Source organism: Pipistrellus kuhlii, unplaced genomic scaffold, assembly GCF_014108245.1.
Source record: "Pipistrellus kuhlii isolate mPipKuh1 unplaced genomic scaffold, mPipKuh1.p scaffold_m20_p_6, whole genome shotgun sequence".
Classification (NCBI taxonomy): Eukaryota; Metazoa; Chordata; class Mammalia; order Chiroptera; family Vespertilionidae; genus Pipistrellus; species Pipistrellus kuhlii.
This window is the reverse complement of record NW_023425562.1, coordinates 73,776,542-73,802,201: the sequence shown is the minus strand read 5'-3', so window position 1 is coordinate 73,802,201 and position 25,660 is coordinate 73,776,542. Positions and strand designations below refer to the sequence as shown.

The following is a 25,660-nucleotide window of genomic DNA, read 5'->3' as shown; positions in this document are numbered from 1 at the left end:
TGTCTGTTGTCTTTTCAGTTCCATTTCTAGCCCCGCTCAGAACCTGCCCAAACCCCAAACCACTCAGAGCCTGGCCACATGGGTGGAGGGGTGCCTTCCAGGGAGGGGCCTTCTCCACATGTGGCGGATGGTATTTTCCTGACATATAGGCCTACATAAGTGACCCTTTCAACCTGATGCTTATTGGACATGGCCATGTCAGAGGATGGGCACTGGGGTCTCACCATGGACCCCTATTGACAGGGCAGCTGCTGGAGTGCAGGGACTTGTGTGGCCTATGACTGTCGCCACCTTCACTCGCCTGGTGGTGGTTCTTGTCTCGTTTGGCTTTTTGTTAAACCAGCTTCTCCTCTCCCCTGGCACCGGTGACCTCTCAGAGAACTGATTTAATAAGAATGTGGCCTTGAGCTGCCCCCTCAGGGCGTATCCCAGCTCAGGGTAGGGAAGCCACCTGGGACACAGCCACTCCTGAGGGCTGGCCTTCCTCCCCTTGGTCCTGAGGCTCTGGAACAGCAGTCCCAGCAGCTCAGAAATTTCTCACCTGCCTGTCCTGCAAGGCATTAGGGCCAGTGTTAGCATCTGGTGATGCTGGGGATCATCCCAGAACTGCCTCGCCCCCCACCCTCCCTTCTGTGTAACTGCTCTGCCTCGGAGGCTCCGAGAACCACTGACCACCAGAGGCCAGAGCAGGCTACACCCCCTCCCGGGGCACTTTAGATCTGCCGATGGCGCTTCCACATCTGGGAGATGCACTTTTCTCAAACTGGGATTGAAATGTAAAGACACTTGTCCTGAAGTTGATGTATTTTCCAGGTGTGAGCACTGCCCATAAGCACCATTGTCCCAGGCTGGGCCCGGCCCGATAGCATCTTTCTGTGTAACTGCTCTGCGTCAGAGGCTCTGAGAACCACTGACCACCACGTGTCCCTGGGCTGGACAGCCCTTTCAGGAGGCTGGAGTGCTCCCTGGCTGTGTCCCCGACTCGCAAAGCCACGTTCTCGGCCAAGGAAGTGCGTGTGATCTGCTCATATTATCTCAGACCTGCCTGTTCTGTCTGGGTCCTTCGTGGGATTTTTGTTTGTTGGTTTTTTTGTCTATGTGAAAGGCCTCAGATCCTTTTCTAGGGGGAATGAGATAGGATATAAAGTAAAAATACAAGCTGTGTTTTTATAGGTTCCTGACAGGCCGACTGAAGATGAGGAAGCACAAAAAAAGGAGCATTGAGTGGACAGCCACTGGCCATTACCTCAGTCAGGTCCAAAGGACCCTACTTGATGGCTTCTTAGCTTATTACCTGGGTCCAAGGCACTAAGCTTAAACTGTGGGTAAGCACTGACCCTGGGTTACAAAATCAATGCGTGGTCAGGACCAACGCTTTATAAAAAAGAAGAGATGTCGGTGTGCATAGCTATAAGCTGCAGTTACACACAGTCCTGGGAGCCAGGACGAGGATGGGAGCATGCATTCCCAGGGCACATCCCCACCTCCAGGAGAGGCTCATTGTCACTGCCCCCAGCAAGTTCGCCGTGCTCCAGGCTCCCATACTTCTCAGGGTATTTGGTAACCCTGAGCTCCAAGTTTACACCACTCCTGGTTTTTTATTCACCTGGCAGCTATACAGTTTTGGAGAAAATATTTTTGGGCATTCTGCCTGCCAGGATGGGTGGCAGAAGATGGGTGCAAAAGAAGCCAATACATTCCTGCACAAAAAGTGCACGCCCAGAGGGCAGTTTGCCAAGTGACTAGGTTTCATGGTTCTTGGAAGAACTGGCAGTTTAGGCATACCCAGCTCCCAAGTCTCATCAGCTGGGCCGAAAGAACTGTCTTCAGTCCCAGGACAACGGCCGTAACTGAGCCCATCTCCTCTTTAGGAGGGAGGACTGAAGCCTGCCCCAAGCTGACCCTGAGTGAAATGCCGAGGCCAGGCCAGCCAAGTGTGGGCAGGAAGTTTTAATCAGTTTCTCATACGAGGCAATAACAGCAAGTGGCACAGTGATCGTCGCATACAGCCTGAGGGACAGGGCAGTGGAGGGTGTTGGGGGTATGGCCACAGGCCCCAGTGGCTCCGATGAAGTGTGGCCTTGAGCAGGTCCTCCATGGCCTGGTTCTGAGAGCAGTCAGGATGCAGGATGAGGGCAGAGCCTGTGATGTCAGGCCCAGCATGCAAGGAGGCAGAGCCTGGGGAAGGTGCTTCCATCGAAAGTTCCCAACGACCCGCGGTGAAGGGCACCACCTGCCCTTTCTGGCTTTCTCTGGGCGGCTGAGGTGCTCACCTGCCCTTCCTGGCACCAGCCCGCTATCTGGGCAGAGTGGAAAGTGGGCTGCCCTCTGGGCCCACTTGGTCCTTTTCCAGGCCAGTAGCTCTGGTGGAAAGGGCAGGCAGAAGTGATTCAGCCTCCCCCAGCAGGGGCAGCAACCCTGCAGGCCCCACAGCCTGCAGAAACATCCCAGAATTGCCTTCCCTGACATAAAATTTCAAAAGTACAATTTTTACTCACTCACCAAGAAAAGGCTTCAGCTAGTTTCATTTCCTTGTGACCTTAATTTTTTTTTTTTTTTTTTTTAAAGCAGGACCAAGCTAGCTTTACACCAGCCAGCCTTATCCTAATCGAGGCCCCCTAGATGCTGGACACAGGTGCCCTCCCCAATGTCACCCATAGTCATGCTGAGGCCCTTTACCTGATCAGTGTGGAAGCCCTGGGCCGGAGCACCCACAGGGCCGCTGTAAAGATGGTTGGGACACTGGCCCGCCCCGCCTGAGCACAGCTGGTTCGGCGCTGTTAGCCAGCCCAGGTCCTGCAAAAACTCTTCTCCAGGTTTCACCACTGCTGCTTGCCAGACCCCAGGACCTAGAGGCTCCAAACTTAAAACAAGCTTACAGCAAGGTGTGGAAGGTCTCGGAGGAGCCCACTAGGCGGCTTCACCCATGTCTGGGGTGGAATGGCCAGGGGGGCAGATGGGCAGTGCTATGAACTCAGCAGCATCTCACTTCAGCACCTTTCCTTTCCTGTCTAACCACTCCCCCAACCCCCACTCCAAGCCGCCACCATGATCCCCACGCCCTTCCCTGAAACACAGCACTGAAAAAAACAGGGACAGCTTGGAAAATGGCATGAGGCGCGGAGTCAACACAGAAAACAAAATCCCCTGGTCCCCTCTGGGCCAGCTCCTAGTCCTTGGGGATATTGGGGGTTGGGATCTGTAGGTCAGAGGGCTCCACACCCCAGATCTCCCGGGCGTACTCCGTGATGGTCCGGTCACTGGAGAACTTGCCGGAGCAGGCGATGTTCCTGATGACCTTCTTGGTCCACTCCTTGGGGTTCTGCAGAGAGAAGGATGTTTCCAGGTGAGTCTCGGCTCACTGGGCGGTGTGATGGAAGAGGAGAAATGGCCATCATAGCTCACTGGAGAGGTGAGCTACCAAATGACCAGATAAAAGGGCCAGGAGCCGGCACAGGTCCTGGCCCTTGAATGCTCCGCATCCCACTGGGGCACAGCCCACACAACAAAAACAAGCACTGCCCGGTGAGTACTTGCTACCTGGCCAGGGAGATGGCCAGGTGGTCTGGCCAGAGCCCGCAGCTGCCCCAGACTGCAGCCACCCCGGAGGGCCTCCGGGAAAGGGCCACTCCTTGAGGCCCAGTTTAAGGGAAGCGAAGGTTCCTCCCACAGCCCTGCCATCACCATAGCCCAGGCCCCGCCTGTCCTTTTGCAGAGGGCACATGAGGAGTTCTTGGGCAGACAGCAGTTTCCAAATGCAGGGGGCAGAGACTGGCAACAAATCAGAAGTACAAGTCCGAGGCCTCATCCAAGAACCTGCTAACAACTTTGGGAACTAAACTAACGGAACCAAAATTCTGCAGTCCCCTCCCACTGCCATCCTCTGAGGGGTGCGCAGGTGGGACACCCACAAAATCCCAGAGGAGGGAGGGAACAGGCACCTGGGCACATCCTCCTTCACTCCCCCAGCTTGGGGCCTGGGACTTCCCACCAGATCCCGCGTGGACTCCTTTATGGGCCACACCAGGGTGGACACCCAGGCCCATGGGGGGCGAGGCACGCTTCGCAGAAACCTGGGATGCGGTCCTCTCCTTGTCCTTCACCATCACGTTGGAAGCTGGCTCCAACATCCCTGCCTCAGAAACGGCTTCTCACAGCCATAAGTTCCTCGCTCTACTGATTGAAGCTTTTAATACCTTTCCAAATAAGTGTTCACACTCTCATCTTAGACATGCTTTCTGTGTGCACTGCCCCCCAGACCCATCCTCTTGAGCTGATCACCCACTCCTCATGCCCCTGATCACACCCACGTGGGACGATCAGGCTAGGGAACAACCCATCTCCACACCCTCAGTACGGGAAACATGCCAGGTGGATGGCAGCCCGACCCCAAGGAGCCAAAAGGCTCCAGCGTGGCAGGCAAGAGCAGAGGATGGCTAAGACGCCCTGAGTGGGAGGTGAGAAAGCAGCAGCGGGTGCCTGCTCCTGGGCCACAAGCTGAACTGCGACCTCCTAGGAGCATCCTAGACAGCAGGACGCAGATGCACCCTGCGGCTCCCCCACCCGGGCCGCCCCTACCAACTCAGTCTGAGAACCTTACCTGGTACAGCTGGTCCACCTGGGCCTGGCAAGCCACGTATGCTTCATAATCCGCAAACACCTTGAACCTGAGACAGGAAACAGGAGATCAGAAACCAGCCAGCAGGCCACGGCCATCTGTGCCTCACGCTCTGGGGCCCACCTGGCTGTGGGGGCCGCTCTGAGCAGCACTGCTGTCCTGGGGACACTACTGAAGAACATGACTGTGACCCCATGTTCCTTTAAAGAAGGTGTTTATAATGCACGTAGGTTGAACCTGAGGTTTCTTCCCTTTCACCGCCCGGGGGGAAGGGCACAGGATGGAGGGAGACGGGGTCTGCATAGCGGTCAGTTCTCAGGTCTAACTGGGCCAGGAACAGGTGATACAGGACCCAAAAATGCAGGACTTGTGAATACAGAAAAGCATTTTTGTTTATAATTGTGTCAGAAACAGAACCGTTAAAAGTCCTTACTCGACCAAAGCCCGTGTGATTATGATCTGGTCTGGCTGAAGCCAGCTGACAGCAGTCATCAAAATGGAACAACTAACCGCAAAACAACCAAAAGTGAAACAGGCAGTCATTCTCAGCATTCGTCAGACTCAACTTTTAGCAATAGGTTGGAGCAAACAACGGTCATGATGGCAAATGGTACTGCCAACCTGTTCCAGATTACCCGGAGCTGAGTTAACTGTGTCAATTGCGTTGTAATAAAACACTAATTACACTGCAATTTATGTCACAGGTTAATTACACTTGAGTTCCTTTGTGTCGCCATGGGCCCATGTTGCAACCTTGGACCCAGACACCTGAGAGGAGTCCCGCCCACACATCCCCTCCACTCACTGTCACATCTAGATGGCCAGTTGGTGCTGGGGCCTGGGCTGGACTGTGCAGCTGGCAGTTCCCACTACCAGGGTGCTCACAGCACACCAAGTGTGGCCAGAGGCCACTGTAAGCTCTAGCCCTGGGACAGGGAACTTCTCAAAGTGAGGGCCCGAGGCCCTGCCCATGGCCACAGCTGGGAGGGGCGAGGGGGTATAAGCCTCACCAAGGCCAGGATTCACCCCCAACAATGCCATTTTCAGCCCACCATGGGGACCCGGCTGTCTGACCTTCACTGGGGAGGAACTAAGGACCACGGGGAGGCCGGTCCCACCTGTCGTGGTACAGCAGCATGCTGACGATGTCCTTGAAGCAGTCTGGCTCACTGGGGGAGAAGAAGCCATCCCTGATCTGATCCACGGCCTGCCTCAGCTCGGGCAGACGGTCGTAGTACTCTTGGGCATTGTACCTGTGAGGAGGCGGGTGGAGTCACTGCCAGCCAGTGTCTGCAGGCGGAAGTATTGGGGCCGGCAATGGGCACACCCCTCCCCAACCTAGCACTGAGGCAGAGGGTCCAAGGGCTACTGGGCCCTGGAGAGAGGCTGATGTGCTGTGAGTGCTCCAGTTTATAGAACCACAGTCCCTGAGGATGTGCAATGGTGCTCATGGCTCCATCATATTCCCCCAGGAGAGGGCTCCTAAAACTTGTAACTCTATCCCTACCCCCTATCCCATCCTGCAGGCCATCACGAAGTCAGAACAGATGGGTAATCCTAGTACTCGGAATGGGACAGGAGTCTGAATGCGGGGTGTTGAAAAGGGCATGTAAGGTGTGTACTCTCAGGCTGACAAGGACCAAGTTCTGACTTTTTAGGTAACATTTGAGTTTTTACCTGGCTGGTGCCTGAGGCCTCACCAACTCCCCAGGGAACTTTTAGGCAATTAGGCAACATTGTCTTTTCTTGGTCATTATTGCTCAGAATTAGGCTGGGCCAGGACTCCTAGAGCATCCAAGCTCAAGGAAAACAAGGCAAGACTGAGAAAGTGTCACAGATGGGAGGAATGTTCTGGATGGATCCTGGGATATTAAAGGACAAGCCATTCATGGGGAAATGGTGAGATAAAGGATGAACTTCAAAAAAGAACATCATGCCGAAACCGGTTTGGCTCAGTGGATACAGCATCGCTCTGCGGACTGAAGGGTCCCAGGTTCGATTCTGGTCAAGGGCAGCATGTACCTTGGTTGCGGGCACATCCCCAGTAGGGGGTGTGCAAGAGGCAGCTGATCGATGTTTCTCATTGATGTTCCTAGCTTTACATCCCTCACTCTTCCTCTCTATAACAACTCAATAAAATATATATATTTTTTAAAAGAATTTCTTCTAAAAAAAAAAAAAAAAAAGAACATCATGCCGTTATTGGTTAATTTTGACAATGTTCCACACTCATTAACGATATACAAACAACAGGTAAAAGTGGAAGTATATATGGCACTCTGAACAGTCCTTGCAGCTTTTCTGAAACTAAAACCATTCCTAGGCAACTGGGTTATTTTACAAATTTAGGCCAGGCAACCTCAGCAGTGGGCCAGCCTCAAATCAAATCACAAATTGGCCAAGAGTATTCAGAGCCCTGCCCCCGAGGGCTCCTCCTACAGACACCAGAGCCTTCCACCCTTTGGAAACACTTGGTCTGGCCTTGGCCGGTTTGGCTCAGTGGGCAGAGCGTCAGCCCGAGGACTGAGGGTCCCGGGTTTGATTCCAGTCAAGGGCAAGTACCAGCTGCAGCTTTATCCTTGGCCAGGGTGCACATAGGATGCAACCAATCAATGTGTCTCACATTGATGTTTCCCTCTCTCTCCCCCGATCATTTTTTTTTTTTTTTCTCTCTTCTCTCTCTCTCCCCATCCTTAACACTGAGTCTGATTCCCTCCGACTGAGCTGTGGAGAAGCACAGAGCAGCCAGCTCCTGCCCAAGCTGGATGTACGCAGACATGGCTAGAGTGCCCACAGCCACTCCCCACCCCCTGGGTGGGATGCACCCTGACAAGCAGAGGTCTGGCCTGAGCCCCTTCACAGCCCTCCCTGGGCATGGAGAGGGACACACACCCTTTCTGGTCCAGGGCCTGGACGTCTTCCACCCGAAGGCCGAAGATGAAGAGGTTCTCGGCCCCGGCTTCCTCGGCCATCTCCACGTTGGCACCGTCCATGGTGCCGATGGTGAGGGCCCCGTTGAGCATGAACTTCATGTTGCCCGTACCCGAGGCCTCGGTGCCCGCAGTGGAGATCTGCTGGGACAGGTCTGCCGCGGGGATCACTGCAAGGGGGTAGCACAAGAAGGCATGTCAGCCACCAACTACTCAGCATGAACCACGGATCTGCAAGAAACACCCTACTCTCTCATCCTGAGCCCGAGGCTGGCGCTCGCTCCAGAACGAGCCAGAGCCCTCAGGCACCCCTGCAAGTGGCCAAGGCTGGGCACTGCCCACCCTCCCTGTAAGGGCTCCTTTCTTGATCCAGGCAGCCTGAGGCAGACGGTCCAAGAGGATTCCCTTGAAAAAAACACTGAAGGTGGCTAAGGACCTTTGTTCTGAAACCTTCCAAGGACAGAACCCAAACAAAGCCTGGTGGGGTCACTCCCTTTCACCCCAATACCACTTTTGTCTTATTAAAAAGTCTGTCTCATTAGATCACGTCAAGAGGAATTGGGACTCCTGAGGAACCAGAAGCCTAGAAACTGTGGAGTGGGGAGGTGGAGGCCTTCCTCCCACTCAGCTCCTCTGTGCTGCACACAGAGAGAGCCCTGCAGCTGCTCCCAGGAGTGGTTCCCGGCGCCCCCTCTATCCCACCCGCCTTGGCAGCCCTGTTCCCACATCCTCAGCTCATGTGGAGCTGATACTTCCCTAACCCAACGGCAGGCACTCAAGGCCAGCAAGTCCAGAGCCCAGCCCTCTTCAAGGTCAAGCCAGGTGTCAGTATAGAGAGACACGGGCATCTTGGCCCCATGTAGGCCCGCCCCACAGGCAGATGACACAGCAGATATAATAGTAGATACACTGCACAGCAAGTCTAAGAGCAGGAGGATAATGTAGGGGCCCTGACCGCATTTCTGAGGCCCCAGACTGGGTATCTCCCGAGGTCTGTTCTAAAGAAGCACAGGAGCCGGCCCCAAGTAACAGTGGGGGGTGGGACAGAGTTTCAGGCAGCAAACAGCCGTTAAAACACATTAGAAGCTTTAAGCGACAAACTGAGCACACGTGGTCAGTGGTCCATGGCAGTGGAACCACAGGGATGGTGCTGAGGAAAGGCCGAGCTGGCGGGAGGAGGGAGCACAGCTTCACTCAGACAAGGTCCGGGAAGCAGCACACGGTCAAAACCATGCACGTGTCTGTTACTTGGCACCAGAATCCAGGCTCAGTTTTGCACCATCTGGTTGGGCAGATGCTGTCCCGCCGGAGCCTCCAGCAGCAGCCAATCTGGGAAGGCCCGACAGATGAGGACAGCGTGCTCCAAGGCACACTGGGCTGCGGGCCCTCCCCCAGAACCTGCTCCGGATGGCAGCCCTCAGCCAAGCAGTCTTCCCAGGGCGCCCTAAGCGGAGCCGCCCCAGACCGAACTCTCAATAGAGCAGACTGTCACCGCGCTGCCTCAGAAAGGCCAGAAGAGGAAGGACTGGCCCAGATGAGCAGCAGGCCATGCTCTTGAGAGCGAACAGGGGGTGATGAGCAGAAGCACCCCCGGAGGTGGGGGAGGGAAAGAAGAGCCAAATGGAAACCCGTCCTGCCAGCAAGAGCGAGCCCAGCCCTAGCTGGTTTGGCTCAGTAGATGGAGCGTCAGTCTGCGAAATGAAGGGTCCCGGGTTCTAGTCCAGTTAAGGGCACATGCTGGGGCTAGAGGCTTGATCCCCAGTAAGGGGCCGTGGGGGAGGAGGCAGCCAGTCAATGAGTATCTGTCATCAGTGATGTTTCTCTCTCTCTCTCCCTTTCCCTCTGTGAAATCAATAAAAATTTAAAAAGCAAATATTATTTTTTTTAAAAAGCAAGCCCAGCAGCAGCAAGGCAAAACGGAGGGCCCAGAAGAGAGGAAGGGGAGGGACAATGAGATCAGGGCAGGAATGAGAAAGCACAGAACAAAGAGCACCCAAGACTGAGAGCAATTCCACACTGAGGAGGGACAGAGAGCTCCCCAAAGCCTTTCAACACCAGACTGAAGGCCCACGTTAACCCGACCATCGACGACCACCCACATCGCACCCGGCAGGAGCAGGCTTTCCGGCCACCCACATCGCACCCGGCAGGAGCAGGCTTTCCAGCCTGACACGGCCTCCCCGGGTACCTTTCTCGGCCAAGGACACTCGGTAGTTCTCTAGGAAGATCACTTTGAGCCGGTTGCCCACAATTGGATCGTGGTTGACAACATCACCGATGGACGTGACCAGCTTGATGATCTTCTTGGCCAAGTGGTAACCAGGAGCCGCCTGGGAGGAGGAGGGTTACACATGAGCACGCCTGGGCTTGGAGCCAGCACTACTGCTGTCACTGCAGCCTGGTGCTGGCCACGCCGAGGCCGTGTCTGGCTGAGCCGCCCGTGGTGTCCAGGTGGGTGGCTCTCAGAGGGGCCGTGGCCACGGCAACTCTGCGTGTCCTCCACTCAGTCTGGCGGCAGACTCTGACGGAAGGAGCTGCGACCCTCCCGGGCATGACGCCCCCCGCCCTCCCTCAGCTCTGCCAGAGCACATCTCCGACGGCCACATCCCCCGTGTGCACATCTGTCAGCCTCAAGCTTGTTTTCAAAAATTAGGAGATAAAAGAAAACTGACTACCACCGTAGAGGAAAGACAGGAGCTAAAGGACACACTGAAACATACCAGAGGAGGCAATCAGAGCCAGCAGGGGAAGGAGAAAGAGATGGAGACAATCTCTGATGATAGGGGGCAGCTGTGCTAGGCACTGGCCAGGGTCCTGATTCAAACAAACTGCTCAAGATGTCTGCCGCTTGAATGCCGCAGTGACAATGGTCTTGTGGTGTGTCCAGGAGTCTGTCTGCACTGTGGTTTGGGGGAGACATCACTGTGAGGATGAGTGAAGGGCTGAGGGGTGAAGGGCTCCAGTGTCTGGATTTACCCTGAAATGTTTCAGCAGAAGTCCAGCTATGAATGTCCTACAGTTCTTTCTATTTTTCTCTAGGCTTGACATTTTTTATACTGAAATTCTGACAAATGAAATGTCATAATGTCTAGCATATGCTTCTGAAATAGCAGAAGTTGGGGGTGGGGAGTGGGCAGAGACCAAACAGGGTGAGTGTGGGGCTGTCTGAAGTTGTGGGCTCACAGAAGGGCTTGACACGGAGCTCAGAGGGAGAACATGGAGCTCAGAGGGAGAACACGGAGCTCAGAGGGAGAACATGGAGCTCAGAGGGAGAACACGGAGCTCAGAGGGAGAACATGGAGCTCAGAGGGAGAACACGGAGCTTGGGGGCAGAACACGGAGCTCAGAGGGAGAACATGGAGCTCAGAGGGAGAACACGGAGTTCACACATGCCTGAGTCGGACGAAAGGACAGAGCCTGGCCCCACCTGAGTCCCCATAGGAAGCTGTGCCCAGAGCTCACTCCCTGATGGCACAGGCTGCTGGGGGGAGGGGCAGACGGTGAGTGCTAGAGCAGAGCACGATGAGGCCACCTGTGCCTAACGGTGACTCGCTAGATTCCAAAGCACGTGCCACAGGAAATGCGATGAAATAACGCCCAGCGGAGCCCAGAGCAGGCTCACATTTGGTCAGCGAAGCAGCCAGCAACCCGTATCCTCTCAGCATGAGTATGTGTGAGGGGTGAGGGGGGTTATAAGCTGGGGCCCAAGAGCCAGGAAAAGTGTGGAAGGGCAGTGGAAGGGTACCACCCCATCAAATGAAGGGGCCAGGAAGCCCACTGGAGGCTGCCCTGGATTCTGGGGACCCATGTGCTGGGCAGGCAAGGGTCCCATCTAGCTCCGTCCTGCTGAGCTGATGGAGACTTGGTCCACATGGAGGCCAGCGGTCCCCTGGCATTGAGTGCATGCTAGCTCAGGGCCCCGCAGCATCCGGTCGAGTGGGCAGCGGGTGCCCATGTCGGGATCCGGTGGCACTGCTGGGAAGTATGTTGGTTTGTGCATTCTGGCCAAATATCAAGCAAAGAGGGCGTCACCTCACCTTACCCCCGATTATGACAGTCCTGGGCACACAAGCCTTGGCAGGGTCCTTTTTTATTCCTGCAGGACAAACAGATTCAAGTGAGCTGCAGTGACCAGTGTCCACAGAGGTCAACCCAACACAGGGTAGGCACAGCCACTAGGCCCTGCACACCCGCCAGGAAATCCCAGTCACACGTGTGCCCCCGGGCTGTAAGGAAGGCCAGCCAGGAGCAGACTCTTCCAAAGGCCCTGGAAAAGCTGCACTGTTTCCAGAACACCCAACCCAGGAGCCGGGTTTGGGTCGGTCCCAGTACAGGACTGGCACACGAGGAAGAGGTCACTTCAGGATTGTGGCCATGGCACCATTAGCCCTCGACGGTGTCAGGCAAGACTCCACTTCCCCCCACTCTCATCCTGAAGCTCTCCTGAGGGGCAGACAGGGTCAGGCACTTTAGTCCACTGTGGTCGGTCACCTTCAGCCCCAGCGAACTGCGTGTGTCCTCGCCAGGCCACCAGTTAGAGTGTGTGTGTGTGTGTGTGTGTGTGTGTGTGTGTGTGTGTGAGAGAGAGATGTCTATACAAGGGTGAGAGGTAGCCCTAGGCAGCGTTTGCCAGAGACCTGGAACCAGCCATAAGCAATGTAGAGTGATGGCTTATCTTTAACCTGTGCCTTCATGTTCTAGTAGAAACACAACTGTACCTGACTCCTGAATCTCCCTGCTTCCATAAATCAAATAGGATAATGTGCAGTACAGCAAAAAAAATAAAACCACATTTTCACGGAAACTTTCATAGGAAAAACATGCTAACTCTATGGGGGTGGGTAGGAACAAGGCTGGGACACAAGGGTCTCAAGACCTGTCTTCCCCAGAGGGGCCAAGTGCAAGGGAGACAGGGAAGGAGCCTCCGGCGCCAGGCAGGTTGACCTCGGCAGCGCCTCCCCCACAGGGAGAACCTGGGAAAGGAGCTGATACCCTGGTGGACAGAAGTCTGCGGGTGGAAACCAGGACAGCCAGGCCAGGGAGCCCTGAGCCAGCGTGGACTTGGAAGAGACAAAGGAGATGCAACCACAGAGAGGTACCGGGTCTGGGGGGCCCGAAGCTGCCTGGAGCCCCCCAGGCTCCTGCGGGTCATCTGAGCACTGCAGCTCACTCATCTAGAAACCACAAGCATGAGCACAGCTTCTCCACAGACGAGGACACGGAACCTCCCTCCCTGTGAGAAGCTCCAACCAGCAATGACCGTCAACATAGAAAGGGGGCACAGAGCAGAACTCAAGACCACAGGAATGGGCAGGACTCGGGAGCACATTAAAACGAGAACTGGCAGAACATGAAGCTCAGAGGGAGAACACGGAGCTCAGAGGGAGAACACGGAGCTCGGAGGGAGAACAAGGAGCTCAGAGGGAGAACAAGGAGCTCAGAGGGAGAACACGGAGCTCAGAGGGAGAACACGGAGCTCAGAGGGAGAACACGGAGCTCAGAGGGAGAACACGGAGCTCAGGGGCAGAACCCGGAGCTCAGGGGCAGAACCTGGAGCACAGAGGGAGAACAAGGAGCTCAGAGGGAGAACAAGGAGCTCAGAGGGAGAACACAGAGCTCAGAGGGAGAACACGGAGCTCAGAGGGAGAACAAGGAGCTCAGAGGGAGAACAAGGAGCTCAGAGGGAGAACACGGAGCTCAGAGGGAGAACACGGAGCTCAGAGGGAGAACATGGAGCTCAGGGGCAGAACCCGGAGCTCAGGGACAGAACCTGGAGCACAGAGGCAGAACCCGGAGCACAGATGCAGAATCTGGAGCTCAGGGCAAAACACAGAGCTCAGAGGGAGAACACGGAGCTCAGAGGGAGAACATGAAACTCAGAGGGAAAACACGGAGCTCAGAGGGAGAACACGGAGCTCAGAGGGAGAACTCAGAGCTCAGGGGCAGAACCTGGAAGCACAGAGGCAGAACATGGAGCTCAGAAGCAGAACCTGAACCTCAGGGACAGAACCCGGAGCTCAGGACAGAACACGGAACTCAGAAGCAGAACTGCCACGTGATTGCAGCTGCAGTAGAGAAGCCGAGAGGGAGGAGACTCACAGCACAGCACACACATAGGATGGAAATGAGAAGCTCAGAGAACCTAATGGAGAAGGAAAGACCTTTAGATGTTCTGAGAGAAATCACCAGGCAAGACACACACACACACACACACACACACACACACACACACACACGTAGCAGGAGTCCCAGAAGAAAACCAAAATGGTGGCAAAAATCAATGTTTTAAATATATTTCAAGAAAACTTCCTAGAACTACTGCAAGGTAGCAATCAACACATTCAGAGTAGCCTGAGCATGAAGGAAATAGACCTACAGCGGCCAGCGCCCAGACACAGCACGGTAAAACCTGCATAGACCCAAGACACCAGAACTCACCCTCCAAACAGAGAGCACAGGACCTAAAAGATACTCAGTGGAAAAAGGTGAACTGAAAATGTCACCTTCAAACCATCCTTCATGTTGAAAGAACAAGCGAGAAGCTGGGGGTGCAGTCCACGGAGCAGCGTTGTGAACTAAAGGGAAGTCCAGGCAGGATGGCCGTGTAAAAGGACTGGTGGGCACTGAATGTGTCCATCCGCAGACTACGACCAAAATCATGTCAGATATGAGGACAGCAGAGCGTCCTGCTGTAATCACGGAGAAAGCACCAGAGCGCAATACACACACACACACACACATACACACACACGCACATACACACACATGTACAGGCAGGTGAGTGAGGAAGAGCTGAGATCACAGGGCGTGTTAACAGCTGACAAGCACAGCAGGGGTAGTTGGTGATGGAGCACAAAGGCACACACAGAACAGGTGACAGAGAGACAGCTAACTGCAGGGGCCACAGCGGGAGGAATAAGGTGGTGCCCATGACTTCTCTGCTGCTTCTAAACTGGGTTCAGGGAGGGGACTCAGGGACATTCCTGAGGAAGTGACAACTAAAGTCCAGAGACTCAAGACTGCAAAAGGAAAACACGGCAAATAAGGCAGAACACGGTCTCCACGAATGAGCATCTGGCAGGGAAGCCTGTGGTAAAGCCCCTCTGTCAGCCACACGGAGGTCTGCCCGCGGCCCCCTCTGAAGGCTCGGGGTCAGAGCTCAGAAGCACTCAAGCCTGTTACTCCGCGGTCTCACCAGGACCCAGCGTCCAGCCTGAGCCTTACTCACTGGTAACAGGAGCGCTAATGACCCTGAGAGCGGCTTTCTATCTTGAGGAGTATTTGTGCTTTTTTGGTTTCCAAAATTAATCACTTTATTACATCATGAAACTTTAAAAACTAAGTTATTCCTTAAGGTTTTACTATAATATTTATAAAACTAGCTAATATTCATACTTACTTTTAGGGGGTCTTTGATTCTGATTTCCTAATATTGAAATGCTGCTTTAACCACTAAAGGTACATGTATAAATTTAACAGATACTATTTTGTTTTTTATAAGTATACTTGAAATGCCTCTAATAAGTAAAATCTCTCCAAACAACTCAAGTCTAATGAAGAGAATATGTAAGTTTAAAGTAAAAGCTGAGCCGAACATAAAGCCTGGCCTCCGAGTCCCGCGAAGCTCCCCACGCCGGGCCCATCGCTGACTACCCGGGGCCGCCCCTGCCCTTCCGAGCGTCGGCCTGCCTGCCTGCCTCGCGGAGCTCAGGCCTGTGCTGTCAGACAGACAGCTCACCCTCCCTCCTTGTAATTACCGACACTGAGCGCACAGAACACAAAGCTGCTGCTTAACAGACGTGCGGGGTCCCGCCCAGGCCCCTGGCTGCCCGCTGAGGGAACAGGCCGGGCCCGGGGCGCGCAGGCGGCCGAGCGCGGGGCCGCACTCACGGTTGTACAGGGTGATGATATGCAGGCAGTTCAGCAGCTGCCGCTTGTACTCATGGATCCTCTTCACGTGCACGTCGAACATGGAGGACGGGTTGATCCGCACCTTGTACTCCTTCTCCAGGAAGGCAGAGAACTTCAGCTTGTTCTCCTGGGGGGAAAAGGAGATGGACGGACGGTTCACAGGAACACGAGCTCCGCAGTGTCCGGCTCTGCTGAGAGTATCTCTGTGCCTGGTCAGAAGCGAGGCACAGGGGGCTCCCAGGACGCCCGCTGCTGCCTGGGGGAGGGCCACGACGTCTGGAGGCCAGCGCTGAGGGCTGAGGGGTGAGGGGTGGCAGCCGTGTGAGGGAAGGTGGGGGTGGGGGAAGCGTGATCCGGAAAGTGAGTACCCACCACCAGTGATAGAAATAAATGCAAAACTAGACCAAATAGCAAACCTGGGAAAAGCAAAGCACGAGAAAAGCAGAATAAAGGGGGACCAGTGAATGTGGTGTAAGAGGGGGTGGATGTGGGCAGTTGGGGAGAGAGGCGGGAGGGGTGAGAGTTCAAAAGGAGGGGCTGATCCTGGGCACAGCACAGAGGCAGCCGGGGAGCACACGGCGTCTCCGGGTCGGTCCTCACTCTCCATCGGCGGCCCCGTGTGGTCTGCAGTCTCAGGGCCCGGCCTGTGAAGCTGTGAGGCTCAGGTGCACAGGCCTGAGCTGCCCTCTGACCAGCTTCCCTACAGAAGCCGCCTGGTAAAGACGGTGCGTCCAGGCTGCTCTGGGGTCTCCGCCGCCCCCTGCTGGTGGCCTGAGGTCAGTCGGCCTCATGGGAAAAGCTCAGTGGAGAGGATGGGCCCCCACACGCAGGGCAATGGGGACCTGGCGCCACGCTAGGTCTGAGCAGCCGGGCTGGCTGCACGCGGCCTACCTGCTTGACCTGCGCCACCTCCCTGATGAGTGCCTCGTCGTTGACCAACGGCAGCAGCTTCTTCAGCTGACTCAGGTCCGTCAGGAAACCCTCCCCGATTTTCTGGAGAAGGGTAAAGGGACACGTGGTTTCTGCTGGTGTTGGGACCTGTCCTCCCGTTCGGTCACCCATGCCTCCCACTCCCTCTGCCCCTCCCTGGCACACACACAGCCCTGATGGGCAGTGCCCCGTGGCAGGCCCTCACCAGGCACCGCCCACAGCCTCGCACACACCTCGCAGGTAAGAAGCTTCATCCCTCCTCCCGAGCGAGCATCTGAGCAAGTCCAGGAACTGCCACATCTTTGGCTCCCAAAACCTCTTTGGCTATTGGCCTATGGCTGCTGCTTGGCTGGGTGCTCCACCCCAGCCCGCCCTGAAACCCCAGGAACTCGATTCTGAGCTACCCGCCCCCAGGCCCAGAGACCACTGCCCTGGCTGCCCCAGCGGTCCCATGCCTGGGACGGCAGCTGGCGCCACCCACTCCCGTCCAGAGCCACCGCTGGGCCACACAGGGAGCCGTCTGCGCCCGCTCGGCACCCACTGGCCACGGGCCTGACGACACCCGCGGGCGGAGCTGTGGCTCTCACGGTGCCCACCGTCCCCGGGGACTCGGGGTGCGGCCTCACCTCCATGAGGGTGTCCGCCAGGCCCGGGTTACACAGGAGCAGCCACCGCCGGGGCGTGATGCCGTTCGTCTTATTCTGGAACTTCTCGGGCTCCAACTCGTAGAAGTCCTTAAAGCTGAAACCACAGGGACAGGCACAGGGGCAGATGCTGAGTTCTGAGCAAGGGAGCTTGAGGAGCTTGTGAGGAAACGCCCGGGGGGGTCCTGAAGCTCAGTTTTCCTGCTCCGTTTCCCAGACAAGGTGGAGCAGCCGGCGCCACTGCTCACGCAGCCCGCGCCTTTCCGTGCGCCCCACGCCCGCTGGGCAGAGGACACCCTCCCCCCGAGAAGTCTGCTGTAGGATTCAAGCCTCTGGCCAGGCGCCAGGAACACAGGCGTCTCCACAGCACAGACTGGCCGAGGCCGAGGCCCGCCCGCCCGCCCGCTGAGAGTGAGGGTGGAGGGAGGGGCTCTAGGGTCACCCCCCACTGCCAGGGGGTCTGACCTGAGGACTCCTCCATCCTCCCAGGGACCAGCCACTGCCCTTCACAGCCTGACCATCGCCCGGTCCAAGGCAGGACACTCGTCCCTGTGGGCCCTCCTGGCACCTGGCCAGCGGCAGAGGCTCCAGGAGCAGAGCCACAACGTCGAGAACAGGAGCCACCGGCGATGACCAAGTCCAGCCCCTCAACACTACCCGCTGGCCAAGGGGCTCCGGGCAGGCCGGCCACGGCCCACAAGGGCAGCACCACACGGTGTGCAGCAGGGCCACATGCCTCAGCCACGTGCACATGGGCAGGCGTGGGCCGGAGAGGAGGCAGGCCCTCGCGCAGGCCCACGGCGGCCTCACTCACACAGAGTGCTTCACGATCTCCGAGTGGATCCTCGCTACGCCGTTGACGGCATGGGAGCCGATCACACACAGGTGGGCCATGTTGATCCGCTTGCAGTCCCCCTCCTCAATCACAGACATCCTCCGCAGGCGGTCCACGTCCCCCGGGAACAGGGCAGCCACTTGCTGTTGCCAAGACAGAGGCGTGAGCAGGAGGGGCTCCCTGAGGCAAGTCTAGTTTCCTCCAAGAAGGTCTTGGGGCTGCTGCACCCAGACTTGCGCTCACATGCCCTGGTCACACCTGAGGGCCCGTCCTCCCACCGCATCACCCAGGGGAAGCCCAGGGGGACTCGGCAGAGCGGCGCTGTCAGCGGCTGGACCAGAGGACGCGCGGGGCTAAAGCCATGCCATGTGACTACGTTTGCACCATGACCTTGTTTGCAGGTAACAAAGACAACACGGACTTTGTTTCCAAATCACTCAACTGCTGCTATGTCATCTCTGGCATTACAAGAATAGACACTTAAATCCAAACCCCACGAGGAAATAGCATTTTAAAAAGACCTAAACGCCCAGTTGGCACGGCTCAGTGATTGAGCATCGACCTATGAATCAGGAGGTCATGGTTCGATTCCCAGTCAGGGCGCATGCCCAGGGTTTTGGTCTCGATCCCCAGTGTGGGGCGTGCAGGAAGCAGCCGATGAATGATTCTCTTTCATCACTGACATTTCTCTCTCTCTCTCTCTCTCCCTCTCCCTTCCTCTCCGACATTAATAAAAATATATTTATTAAAAAAAAAAAAAAAAGACTTGAATCCCTAACTCCCATGTATCTAGCAGGGGGTACGTGTGGGGACTAGCCAACAGCTCTACCAAGTGACAGCCCCTAGATCTCAAAATCCTCGCTGGACGGAGGCTATTTGGTTCAAGAAGTGATGTGGGAACACAGGAGGGCCCCCGGTGCGGGTGTAGCCCATCAGCCTGCCTGCCCCCCTCCTGCCCCAGCTCCCAGCAGGGCCAGTGCTCACGTCCAGGTGCCTCTGGTTGATGGCGTAGATGATCTCCAGGTGCCGCGGCAGCAGCTGTCCAAACATGGACACAGGCCAGCGCTCCAAGGCCTCCGGCAGCACCGTGTGGTTGGTGTATGCACAGGTCTTCTTTGTGATTTCCCAGGCCTAGAACATTCCAGAAAATCCCAGTTGTGCTTTGCTTAGAAACAATCAGCTCTTTTGCCAGATGCCTCAGCAAGGGGGAAATCTCGGACCAAAGGTAGGCATTAAGATCTTACCAGAAAGGAGCCTGTCTAGAACCTTCTCAAAACTGCAGTTAGGCCCAATGCCCTTCACTTTCCTGATACGATCTACAAATATTATGCATCCTGTTCGAGCGAACACACACAATGAATAAAGCTTACCCTACTACCTAGGGTCACCTCAGTCTCCTCTTTTGTAAGCTATTTTAATTTTAATTTGTAGTTTACATACACTATTAATTTTTCTTAGTTTCAGGTGTATGACATTGTTGTTAGATAATCATAGATTTTACAAAGTGTTCGCCCCGATATTTTCAGTACCCACCTGTCACCAGTTATTGGAATATTGACTATATTCTTTATGCTGTACTTTACATCTTCCAGACTATTTTGTAACCATCAATTAATTTGTACTTCTTAATTCCTTCATCTTTTTCACCCAGCTCCCCAACCCCAGCCCCCTGGCAACCATTAATCTGACGTCTGTGTCTACAATTGTGTTTATTTTGTTCTTTAGGTTCCACATATAAGTGAAATCATATGGTACATGTCTTTCTCTGAATGACTTATTTCACTTAGCATAATGGCCTCTAGGTTCACCCTTACTGTTGCACATGATAAGATTTCACTCTTTTTTTTTATGGCCAGGTAACATTATATTGTATTATATATAATGTACCACTTCCATTTTTTAACCCTCACCTGAAGATGTTTTTATTGATTTTAAAGAGAGAGGACAGGAGAGGGAGTGAGAGAAACATCGATGTGAGAAATACCAACTGGGGATCGACCCTGCAACCTGGGTATGTGCCCTGAAATCAAACCCGCGACCCTTCTGTGCACAGCATGAACCAACTGAGCCATGCCCCCAGGGCTGTCCCACTTCTTCACTCAGCTGTCTATAGATGGGCACTTGGGTTGCTTCCACATTGGCTATTTGTAAAAAACATTGCAGTGAACATATGCTCTTTCGAATTCATGTTTTGATTTCTTTGGATGTATACCCGGAAGTGGAATCACTGGGTCATACGGCAGTTTCATTTTTATATTTTCTGAGGGCCCTCTGTAGTGTTTTCTGTAGTGGCTGCACCAATCTGCATTCTCACCAACAGTGCACAAGGGTTCTTTGTAAACTATATTTTACTGGTAAATAAAATAGAGCACTGAGCAGTTTTTTATTTCCACTAAACCAACCTGACACCCACAGCCTGGAGAACATTCATAAACTGTGTCCTGCCCTCTACTGGCCATGAGTGGTCAGGACCAAGATGGGCTGCCCAGTCCCAATCAGGTGCACCCCAAGACAACAGAGGGGCCCTGGGTTCTATAAAACAGCGTAAGTTTTGTTTCATAGCTTCACATCTTGATTTAATTAGAGTAGGTCAAGGATATACCACTATACTAAAGAATCTAGGATCAGCCTTAACTCGTTTGGCTCAGTGCATAGAGCGTTGGCCTGCAGACTCAAGGGTTCCAGGTTAGATTCTGGTCAAGGGCATGTACCTTGGTTGCGGACACATACCCATTAGGGAGTGTGCAGGAGGCAGCTGATCGATGTTTCTCTCTCATCGATGTTTCTCACTTTCTATCCCTCTCCCTTCCTCTCTGTAAAAAAAAAAAAAAAAAAAAAAAAAAAAAAAAAAAAAAAATCAATAAATTAAAAAAAAAAGAAAAGAATCTAGGACCAAAACTGATCCTGAAAACAACATATAAAGATGTAAACAGCCGAAACCGGTTTGGCTCAGTGGATAGAGCGTCAGCCTGTGGACTGGAAGGTCCCGGGTTCGATTCCGGTCAAGGGCATGTATCTTGGTTGTGGGCACATCCCCAGTAGGGGGTGTGCAAGAGGCAGCTGATTGATGATTCTCTCTCATCGATGTTTCTAACTTTCTATCCCTCTCTCTTCCTCTCTGTAAAAAATCAATAAAATACATTTAAAAAAAAAAAAGATGTAAACAGTGTATTTCTTTAAACGTAATACTATGGGATTTTTGCTATGATTTCTAAGATGAGAAAATATACATTGTTTACAGCAATGGGAAAGATTTTAAAGGAAGGAAAATGGGTGCCACATCAACTAATCGAAAGACAAATGGAAAACTGAAAAGTCATCAGTAAAATGTTGTTTCAATGGCACAAAAGAAAGTCTTTTTTTGCATCAAATTGTGACTGGCAATGAAAAGTGGATTTATTTTGAGAATCCCAAATGCACAAAATCATGGGTTGATCCAGGTCAACCATCAACATTGACTGCAAAGCCATATCGCTTCGGAAAGAAAACAATGCTCTGCGTATCAAGGTGTGGTGTATTATGAGCTTCTAAAACCAGGTGAAACCGTTAATACTGATTGCTACTGACAACAAATAATCAATTTGAACCATGCTTTGATCATGAAACGACCAGAATGCGCCAGAAGACATGGCAAAGTAATTTTGCTTTATGATGACGCACCATCACACTCTTCAAAACCAATTTAAAGACACGTTAAAAGATCCTGCCTGGGAAGTATTAACCCACCCACCGTATTCACCAGAACTTTCTCCTTCAGATTGCTACTTGTTCTGATTGGCACATGCAGTTTCTGAGCAGCACTTCAAAACGTACAAAGAAGTGGAAAATTGGGTCTCTGAATGGTTTGCCTCAAAACAAGAAAAGCTCTATGGGATGGTATCCACAAATTACCTGAAAGATGGGGGAAATGTGTAGCTAGCAATGAACATTACTTTGAATAAAGCACTTTTGATGTTTTCTTGAAATTATCGTGTTTCCTTTGATTACAAAGTCCGCCATTATTGACAAGTACACCTCGTATACTAGGAGCCCTAACAAGTGTCAGAATCCTTTTCTTGCTTCCAAAACAAGTCTCCTGTGTTCCTGTACCCCTATTTCCATTCACTGTGTCCCAGGCCCTGGGGAGAAACACCAGACCTACCCCTGGAACTTTATTTTCCTCCCCTCAGCCCGTCTCCTTGGGGACAATGTCCCACCATTCCGCCAAGTCCCTCAGTGCTCAGGACTAGCTCAGCACTCACAACCATTGCTGGAGCAGACTCCAAGGTCAGGGGTGGTCTCTCCATGCGTACCTCCGCAGCGAATACCATCACCCCCAAGTGCCCAGCTCTGCAGGGAATACTGTCACCTCATGTACCCAGCTCTGCAGAGGACATTGTCACCCAGGTGCCCACATGTACAGGAAATAACATCACCCCCATGTGCCCTGTCCTACAGGGAACACCGTCACCTCATGTACCCAGCTCTGCAGAGGACACATCTTCAGGGAAATCCATCACCCCCATGTGCCTAGCTCTGTGGGGGACGCCATCACCCCACACCCATGTCTGTGGGAGACACTGTCACCCCACACCCTTGTTCTCATCCTCACCTTGTCCCAGTCCACTTTCTCCACATCCACCAGGATCCGCATGAGCTCAGGAATGGCGAGGGCTGGGTGAGTGTCGTTCAGCTGAATGGCAACCTGAGGTTTACACAAAGTGATACCTTCAATCACCTTGAGCCCATGGAGTGGACCTACATGGCCGGTACGTACAGGCCTGAGGTCCTCAGCAGCCACGCCTTAGGAGTCTACAGGGATGACGTCAGGGAGCAGACAGGGCCGTGCAGGTGCTGGGCCAGCTTGAAATCAGCCAAGGAGCAGGCCGAGGGCCACAGGGGGCTGGAAGAACCCCCTGGGTTGGCTTTGCAGCACGTCTGCTCTGCAGCAGGCACCCAGGACTGCCGGACACCCCCCCCACAAGGCCCTATCAACTAGGGTATGTTGGATTAATTTAAAGTCATTGAACTAATACTGTCGAACACGGACGGCTATGCCCACAGGAGCCTTTCACCGTGTCCTTGCTGCCTTGGCTCCTGGCAAGGCCCAGTGTGGCACTGGTTGGGGAAGAAGAGGGACTTACCCCGCCCCCATGATGATGAAGAGACTGAGATGGGGGGATGCTGCTATCCCACCCACGCCCCAGCCTCAAGGAAGAAACTAAGCCTGAGAGCATCCTGTCCGCCCCCCCCGCCCCCCCGCACCCCCCCCCCCCACAGCTCGATCCCAAGTCAACAAACACAAACCTTGTCTGGGAATATCTCAAAACAGGTCCTCACTGGGTCCCGGCAGCCAAACTTGGAGGACTTAAAGCGGCGGACGATGTCCTGCAGGGTGGCAGCCACCACAAAGTACTCCTGCTTCAGGCGCAGCTCCTTCCCCTCAAAGAACTGAGGAACAGAATAGCTCCATCACCAACCCAGACACTGAGGCCGCTACAGGCCCTCAGAGGCCCCCCGGGACCCAGGACAGGGTATCAGACAGAGGGTTGGGGGCGTCCTGCCCCAGGGACCACAGAGATGCTGTGTGGATAAAAGGAGAGCCTTGAGAGCATGATGCTGATACCCCAATCCCCACAATCCTGGGGTCCAGATGGCAGGTGACCTGAAGCTGAGGGCACAGATGGAAGGTCGCAAGTGGCCTAACCTGCGTGTGACCTTCAGATAAGGAGTGAGCACAAGGGCAGCCAGCAAAGGACACACCATCCTGTGTGAGGACTCAGCCTGGTCCCTTCACTGTGACAGGCTGAGTGCCAGGAACACCAGGCCACCCAGAAATGCAACCTCCAAAGCCCATTCTGAAAATGCCATGTGCCTGAAGCTTTAGAATCTGATCAAAAACTCAGGGAGCATTTTACCATGAGCCTTTCAGCACCAAAGTTCTTTGCTACTATGTGTACATATTCCTTTGATAAAATAAAATAAAACAAACACAGGACCCACTATGATAGGCAGATTTCAAGAGTGATTTTCTGGCAGCAACAATAAAAATGCCACCAAACACTAAATTCAGTGACAATAGAAAATGTGACTGTGACCTTCATATTTAGTCCTAAAGGCCCGGTGCATGAAATTCGTGCACTTCTGTGTGTGTGTGGGGGGTGTCCCTAAGTCAGGCTTATGCCCTCTCGCAGTCCAGGAGCCCTTGGGGGATGTCCAAATGACAGCTTAGGCCCACTTCCCTGTGGAGAAGTGGGCCTAGGCAGTAGGACTTCCTTAGCACTGCCGTGGAGATGAGACTCCCACCACTGCTACTGTGCTTGCCAGCCCTGAACCCGGCTTCTGGCTGAGCAACACTCCCCTTGTGTCACTGACCACCAGGGGGAAGCTCCTACATTGAGAGTCTGCCCCCTAGTGGCCAGTGTGCATCATAGCAACCGGTCATTTAACTGTTTGGTTGATTTGCATATTAGCCTTTTATTATGTAGGATGAGATGGACACCAGCCAAGAACTTTTCAAACCATGATTGTCATGCATCTTAAGATGTCACTGCAAAATAGGGATTACTGTCCCCACTTGACAAATGGGTTATCTACTTCTTGGGAAAGTGGCATCAGAAAACCAGAAACCGCCTGGACATCAGTCATGTGGTCTCACCAGCAAGCAGGCCTGGGGAGAGCCCCAGCCTATGCAGAGACAAACTATGGGCGCTACTCACATTGTCATTGGGGTACAGGACTCTGGAGATGTTCTCAGCCAGATTTCTGTCCAGGACCGCCTCGATGTAGCCGCCCGTGTTAACTAGGAGCAGAGATGAGATGGTGAGGTCAGGACTTGCATCCCTTCTTCCGCACGCCCTCACGCCAGGTGTCGCACTTGCTTCCCTCAACCTAAGGACAAGCATTTCTGAACAGAAGGCAACCCCAGAGCTGTTGCTTTGCCTGCCTCCTGCCGCCCCCTCTAAAAGTTGCTGGGTGCCTTATCCCCCATGCGCCCCTCAAGGACCCTGGCCCCTAGCTCTTTCCTGAGGGTGCGGGCCTGGCAGGAGGGGTGGGCTCTGCCTGGAGTCTTCTGCTCACAGGAACCTGCCCTCTGCCTGAAGCAGTGAGGGTGCAGAGCAGGGACAGGAGCTGTGTGAGTAAGTCTTAGATAAGCCACCCAACGGAGACTCAAGGGCACAACGCACAGTCCTGGAGATTGAAGTCGTTGGGCGCTTTGGCGGACCACAGCCTCATGGTGTTGACAGTGTTGTTCTTGTAGCCTGGCACCGGCGTGTCGTACGGCATGGCCAGCACCACCTACCCGAGCGAGAGATGGTCAGGGTCAGGATCCAGTCAGCCGGAGACAGTGCCCAGTCTGGGCCCACCTGCAGAGCAGCGCCCGCCCAGCGGGAAGCACCTGCTCATCCTCCCCTGGCTTTTCTCCTTCTGCCCAAAACTATGTCCTCATCCACAGTCCCACCACCCTCCCCACCCGCTGTACACCCGCACCTGCAGCCCCAGCTCTCGGACACGCTGAGTCAGGCCTGACAGGTAAGGCTGAATGCACTCCTGAGGTCACACGGTCTTTTTAGCCTTACCTGCTTCAGTACTGACACCAGCTTAACAATTCTTCCCAGCCTGAGGGGCCATCGTGTTGACCGGGCTCATGCTCCCTCGGAAACTACTATGTCCTCGTCCACTGCCCTCACACCCTAACTCTTCTCCCAAACACTCTTCCACTCTGACCTCCATTCCCCTGTCTGCGGGGAGGCCCTCCTGCGCTGTGCCGGGATGTCTAACTCTCAGGGAAGCCGAACCAGCCCACACACTC

The 25,660-nt window shown here is 54.2% G+C and overlaps 1 protein-coding gene across 2 annotated transcripts in view; it reads right to left on the bottom strand.

The window, feature by feature from the left end:
- Positions 1–1,935: 1,935 nt before the first annotated feature.
- Positions 1,936–25,660, bottom strand: part of PYGB (glycogen phosphorylase B) — a 36,323-nt gene continuing 12,598 nt past the window's right edge. For both annotated transcript variants that reach the window (XM_036417772.2, XM_036417773.2), the window contains exons 6-20: positions 25,035–25,146; positions 24,567–24,649; positions 23,155–23,298; positions 22,460–22,552; positions 18,853–18,999; positions 17,848–18,011; positions 17,016–17,130; positions 16,351–16,452; positions 15,439–15,586; positions 11,586–11,644; positions 9,737–9,878; positions 7,511–7,718; positions 5,737–5,871; positions 4,601–4,667; positions 1,936–3,322 (exon numbers count right to left, since the gene is read on the bottom strand). In XM_036417772.2, coding sequence (XP_036273665.1) covers positions 3,170–3,322; positions 4,601–4,667; positions 5,737–5,871; positions 7,511–7,718; positions 9,737–9,878; positions 11,586–11,644; positions 15,439–15,586; positions 16,351–16,452; positions 17,016–17,130; positions 17,848–18,011; positions 18,853–18,999; positions 22,460–22,552; positions 23,155–23,298; positions 24,567–24,649; positions 25,035–25,146 — 1,872 coding nt within the window. In that variant the 3' untranslated portion in view covers positions 1,936–3,169. The remainder of the gene's footprint in view (positions 3,323–4,600; positions 4,668–5,736; positions 5,872–7,510; positions 7,719–9,736; positions 9,879–11,585; positions 11,645–15,438; positions 15,587–16,350; positions 16,453–17,015; positions 17,131–17,847; positions 18,012–18,852; positions 19,000–22,459; positions 22,553–23,154; positions 23,299–24,566; positions 24,650–25,034; positions 25,147–25,660) is intronic.